This window comes from Typha angustifolia, chromosome 7 (genome assembly GCF_048772165.1).
Source record: "Typha angustifolia cultivar Huaian chromosome 7, ASM4877216v1, whole genome shotgun sequence".
In the NCBI taxonomy this organism is placed as follows: domain Eukaryota; kingdom Viridiplantae; phylum Streptophyta; class Magnoliopsida; order Poales; family Typhaceae; genus Typha; species Typha angustifolia.
In genome coordinates, this window is record NC_133245.1 from 11,898,981 (window position 1) to 11,904,980 (window position 6,000).

Below are 6,000 nucleotides of genomic sequence, written 5' to 3' on the forward strand. Positions count from 1 at the left end.
TATTACCAAAACTTAAAATATCCCCATTAAAAGTAAATTAAAGAACACATTTTAAAATAATAATAATAAGAAGAAGAAGAAAACATTATATGGTCAGTTATCACCTTCCCATAATATATAGGTTCGACCAACGGCATTTAGTTCGCCAAAAACTCTTTCCCGTACTCGGGCAAATACGCTACACTTAACTACTCCTTTTGTTCCTCAACTCATTGCAATTGGTAGTACCGCTAATGGCAACCTCACTATGTGATTCAAACTACCAGTGAGAACAATTTCACCAAAGCTGAATGAATTCGAGCCCTTGGTCACATTGAACACAATCTCCAGATGTTGGGCTCCTTCTGGAGCTACGGTGAACCATGGTGGTTGCACACCAACAGTCACCCCTTCCGGTGGTAAAACAGAGCATAGGTATGTCTCTGCTTTGCTTGCTACGTTCTTGACATTTCGTCGAACAGATTGATACCCCCTTAAAGCCGATATTGTGATCGATGGGAGATTGAGATCTGCCGGGGAATCAAGCGATACGTTGCACCGGACTCCGGTGGCCACGAGGATCTCGCCGGGATTGAGGTCGCGCAGAGAACACAGGAAGTTGATGTAGTCTTCAAACTCTAGGACAAGCATGCAGCCAATGGATCAGATCAGGTAAATTAAGAGAAACTCAAGAATTATAGCAAGATTGATTTAGAAACTTGATTAAGTACTTTGATATATAAGAGAGTATAATAGTAAAGTTTGTCAGTTTACGTCTAAGAAGCCATGCTTTGAAATCTTAGAACAACCTCTTCAGTTCAATTGGAGTCTAATACCCAATAACAAGAACCAGATCATTCTAACTATTTTTCCTGGTTCATATCTCTAGGCTAAGTAATTACCTGATGGAAGTACTAGCCCAGGGTCAATCGCCCTCCAAGGATTTACGAAGCCAGCTCCATAGTCAAAAGGAGTGGATGGATAAACCGAGTAGAGTAGAGAACCTTGTGACATAATGGGGTTGCCGAGCTTGTCATGCTTCGTCGCGGTGGTGGACACGGCGGAGGCGATCATCGCCGGGGTCCACGAACGGTGGAGATGCTTAACGAGCGCCGCAACTCCGGCGACGTGAGGCGCCGCCATGCTGGTCCCTGAGAGCAATGCAAAATGGTTACCTGAGAGTATGGGATTCAGTACACTGAGGGGGCTCCAAGCTGCCCAAATTTCCTGCCCGGGGGCGACGACGTCGGGCTTCAGCACGTCGGCCGGATTCAGTTGACTGTCGATGATGTCGGGTCCTCTCGACGAGAACCGGGCGACGGTCGGCGCCGCCTCGGTGAGGGTATAGCTTCTTCCTTCTCTGATCGCGGCGGTGCCGCCGTAGCTGATCACTACTCCGAGAGTGTCTCGGTGTGTCTGATTCTCGTAGTACTCCCAAATAGTCTATTTTACAGTAAAGAATAATTAAGCTGGTGTGATCGATGATTACTCTAGATATACAAAAAGAATTACGGCAGATGATCGAGCGTGAGAACACCACCGACCTGTGCATCATCCACTCTTGGGATCATAATCCCAGGGAGAGGGAACGGCAGGGGATCGGCGACGAAGTCTCCGTACGACGCATTTGCGACGAGGACGAAACCGAGGAACCCGAGAGAGTTTGCAGTGTCAAGGATGGCCGTGACGGTCGACGTCCCATTGAAGAAACCCTCTGAGAATGAGCAGATGACAATGCTGCCGAGCACCAGTGCCGGCTGCAGTGCATCTGGGTGTTGGCATTCCTCTGCGTATTGCGGCATAGCGTGTTTGCTAAGGTCTTGCTGTGCTGCATCCCTGGCTGACATTAGCCTGAATTGGAACAGCCCATCTCCAGGAGTTGGTGCTACAGTTTTGATCAATGAAAGACGGCATTAATTAATTAATTGGTACGATTTTGGTGATCAAGAATTGGTTATTGTCTACTTCCATTTCTGCAAGCACAATACTCAATTTTGTAACCTTTTTAAGTCCTTTTTTGCTGATAACACCATTAATCACACAAATAAACTTTATCATTTGGTATAATTCGCAGGAATTACCTGATAAGCCAACACCATGGATTTGGTGGGCATCACCCAAGACCAGAGTAGGATTGTAACTCCTACCAGTGGAGCTAGCAGCGACTCCCATTGCCCAGGGGCTAAAAGAAACAACAGAGGCTTCTCCTGGGCCTTTATTCCCTGCAGCTTGAGCTACAAATATGCCAGCCCTTCTTGCAAACAGCAAGGAGATGTCAAATACATTCATAAAGGTCAGCACATCCACTGGGGGTTCATCTGGTCCAACAGAGAGCACTATAACATCCACCCTATCTTGAGCAGCCTAGCAATTTCATTAGGGTAAAATGGGATAGAGAATTAATATTGCAAGTAGAAAATTGTATATATTGCAATCAGGCAATCAATTCAATTTGTTACCTGATCTATTGCTGCGACTAGATCAGCAACACTTCCTCCTGCAGGATATATAGCCTTGTATACAGCAATCCTGTTTACAAAGTTATGTAAAAGGCCATTCATAGTTAATTATTTTGTCAGTCATATCTGACTTCAAGCTATAATACATTAGAACAGCCAAAGTTATGCTTCTTGCCTGGCACGAGGTGCCATCCCACTTGCAAACCCATACATGAAACCATTAACCACAACTGGAACTCCCCAGTTCCCAGCTGCAATGGAAGCCACATGACTGCACACAAATAGTTATTGATTAATCCTCTCTTTTAGATCACTTCATTTCTTTATACATATATTACTGCATAAGAGCTACTACCTGCTTACCTTCCATGTCCTACCACATCAAACGGTGACAAGTCTCGAGAAGCATCGAGGGGGAGAGCAGCAGCAGCAGCCCCTTGAGCAAAATACCTGGCAGATATTATCTTACCATTGCATGATCCATGCGGAAACCGCGCACCGACGTCGCAGACTCCGACCAAGAACGGCGAGCTCCGGTTCGATCCTCCCGGGTTTAAGGGATCGTAAGCGAAGCTTGGATGCGTCGGATCGATGCCGGTGTCGACGACGCCGATCACTATTCCTTCTCCTGCGTGCTCTTGGCCTCCTTCTTGCGGCCATACTCCTCGTGGTAGATCCAATAGGTGCGGTGTGTACGTAGTCATTAACTTTGTCCCTCGATCTTTTTCCAGCATCAGCACCTCAGGAACCATCCTAAGTCTCTCTGCCTAAACGTTACGTTATAGTTCAAAATAAAGCACCCCTCTATTTCGGAGATATACTGGTAAGTCTGCACCTTGATTGCAGGGATATTCTAGTATTTTAAATATAATCAGGCTAGTCTCGAGTCTCGACTTCCATTATTATTATTACTGTTATTATTTATATATCTAATAGGTATATTAATATTTGTTACAACATTATTATATTATATACATAGTAAAGAAGAATTGTTAGATCGAGATATAATGTTTAAATTCCGATTCACTTCAAGTTTGATTCGGGCAAAAACTAGTTTTAAAGAAAATTTATCAAAAACTCTGTATTGGGGCAAAAATTTATCATTCACCCCTCAAAAACACTATGAGAGTTATTTACCCTAATATGCTTATCCAATGACTCAGTTTAGGCTTTAGCTCAATTCAAGCATAAATTGGGCTCAGAATAAATTTCAACCAAGTTGAACATAGCTATCTTGATGATTACACTTCTGGGTGTCAAAATAAAAAGTCATTCGAGCTTGGCTCAAAAAAATTACATATATATATATATATTATAAGTATATATCCATAACTATTAAATTTTTGACCTAAAAATAACCTCCGGCTTAAAATTAACCTAGTTTCAAGCTTAGGCTACACTCAGTCCAAGTTGTCTTGAGTTTGGGTTGAAAATAGGTTTAATTTAAACTCACGCTCGGCTTAGGCTCAGTTTAGCTTGGGTCGATAAATAAGAAAATTAGATTTGAAATTCATTTTATGCTGATTGAGCCTGAGCGAGAGCCTGAGCCTGAGCCTGATAGCTTAGCCTTAGCTCTTTTACTCTTTCACTCTTTTATACCCGCTAATTACACCCTTAGTTTCTTGTAAAAGTGCGCAAAGTGAGGAAGTAAGAAGAAAGGGGGTTATTTTTCTCAAAAGTCGGACTTTGTTGTTTCCAAATACCTGGAAAAGGAAGATTAATCCCATCGTAGTTTTAAGAAATGGAGGTGAGTTTGGACAATTAAATCAAAATCTAGGTGGCTATTTGCAAAACAACCCAAGAAAAATTACCAGTACTATTAATTAGTTCAGTCAATCCATAATAACTTATCATAGAGCATGCATGGATCTATGATGGAAGTGCTTCACCTGAGACGGAGTCGTGTGAACGGCGAAGCCATTAACGATGTGATGGAAGCTATAGAGTTTGCGGTAAGCCGCGAAATCGAGGGTGCTCGCAAGTAGCCGATCATGAGATTCTATCACTTGCTTCTTATATGACTCACTGAAGACATTATAGCTAGCCATTAGTGCGTACTAGCTTCATCATATTAATACAAGCACGAATAATATTATTATTTTATTCTAATACCTCTCTAGGTGAAATCTCTGCCGTTGTTGTTGTTGTGTAGATGTTTCATTTCCTTGTCGAAACGCCATGGCTTCGCCGTCGAGTAGAACGAGATAGATGACTTGCTCTTCGAGCAAGTTTGGTTTCACCTCCTTGAGTAGAAGAAGTAGAAGAAGAATACGAGAGAGAGGAGGGCGATGAGTGTATCCTTTCATGGCGAAGATAACTAGTAAATGAATAACTAGAGAGAGAGAGAGATGGAAAAGAAGAAGAAGAAGAAGAAGAAGAAGAAGAAGAAGAAGAAGAAGAAGAAGAAGAGGGTGATGGGGTTAAGCCATGCAAACGGATAGGTAGCATCACATGGTTAGTGTGAAGGATGACTGGCAAGTATAACACTAGTTGTAACGGTAAAGGTTTGTCCTATATTATCCTAATTAAATTCATCAAAAGAAGAATAATAAGTGGAACTCGATCATATATAAAAATAAGTTAGTCTTTGAGAGGGATTCCTAGTTTCCTTGGCTCTCTCCTTTTCTCAAATTTGTTAAGTTTTCCTTTGTCCCAAGCTGAACTAGTGCTTGGCTGGCCTCCTCGAACCCGACTCAGTTTGCACCATCAGTTATCAAGTCATATGTACAGCTTTCAGAATTTTCACGTAAACAAGCAATGTCTTGGGAATACTGTATGAACAAAGGGTAATTCTAATTTGTTTACTTATTACACATTAGTAAGTAGTAATACAAAATAAACTTTTAAGACAGTTGTTGAATGACTGCGTAATTTGAATTGATGCATTGAATACAATTTGTTGATATCGATTTATAAGAATGATCAGTAAGGAAAGAATTAAAATGGCATATTCTTAAAATTAGAAAATTACAGCAGTAAAAATGTGCATAATAATCATGTCTGGAATCATGTGTTGTCAGTTATCTAATTATGAAAGATTTTACTAAAAGATATTCTTTTCTATTAAGTGGGGACAAAGTGTAGATGCTATGAAGTCTCGGTTCAATGTGTTGGAGAGATTATAAAGGAATTGTGAAAGGTGTAGGAAGACGAAGGATACATATAAAAAAAACATGTAAGTCACAAATAATATCGCAATATGTTACGAATCAGATTTCGATTAATTTGAATGTAAAATTTTTATGGTGATAGCCTCACGAGTTAGGAATCTAATAATTTTAGTTTTACGTAAATCTGATGTCGGAATGAAAAATTAAAAAATAAAAGAGTGAAAAAAGATCAGAACGAGACAGATCGATAAATATCTGATATTGCGGTAGTTGTTAGAGAGTCGCGGACAGTCAAGGGTGATAGTGGATGGTTATAAAGTAGGATGGCTTGTGGTGAAGGATGGTAACTAGGATCTAGAAGCTTGAAAATGTTCCTTAGTTACGATATACTCCTACAAAGAAAAATACGATCTAATGACTACGATAAAAAATAAAGACAATAATAATAAATT

General features: G+C 40.8%; 1 protein-coding gene across 1 annotated transcript; it reads right to left on the minus strand.

Moving 5' to 3' along the window:
- Positions 1-204: 204 nt before the first annotated feature.
- On the minus strand, positions 205-4,744 carry LOC140762565 (subtilisin-like protease SBT2.4). The gene is made up of 9 exons (XM_073100440.1): positions 4,551-4,744; positions 4,328-4,478; positions 2,802-3,205; positions 2,614-2,709; positions 2,439-2,508; positions 2,061-2,343; positions 1,524-1,864; positions 882-1,422; positions 205-617 (listed from the first exon to the last, which is right to left on the minus strand). Exons 1-9 carry the CDS (start codon positions 4,742-4,744, stop codon positions 205-207), a joined length of 2,493 nt encoding a protein of 830 aa, XP_072956541.1.
- Between the last annotated feature and the right edge of the window lie 1,256 nt (positions 4,745-6,000).

Coding starts and splice junctions, on each gene's coding strand:
- LOC140762565 (XM_073100440.1), bottom strand. CDS start 4,744: ATGAAAGGATACACTCATCGCCCTCCTCTCTCTCGTATTCTTCTTCTA. Junction 3,206..4,327: donor TTCACACGACTCCGTCTCAG/GTGAAGCACTTC, acceptor CGTAACGTTTAG/GCAGAGAGACTTAGGATGGT. Junction 618..881: donor TGGGCTAGTACTTCCATCAG/GTAATTACTTAG, acceptor TGCTTGTCCTAG/AGTTTGAAGACTACATCAAC.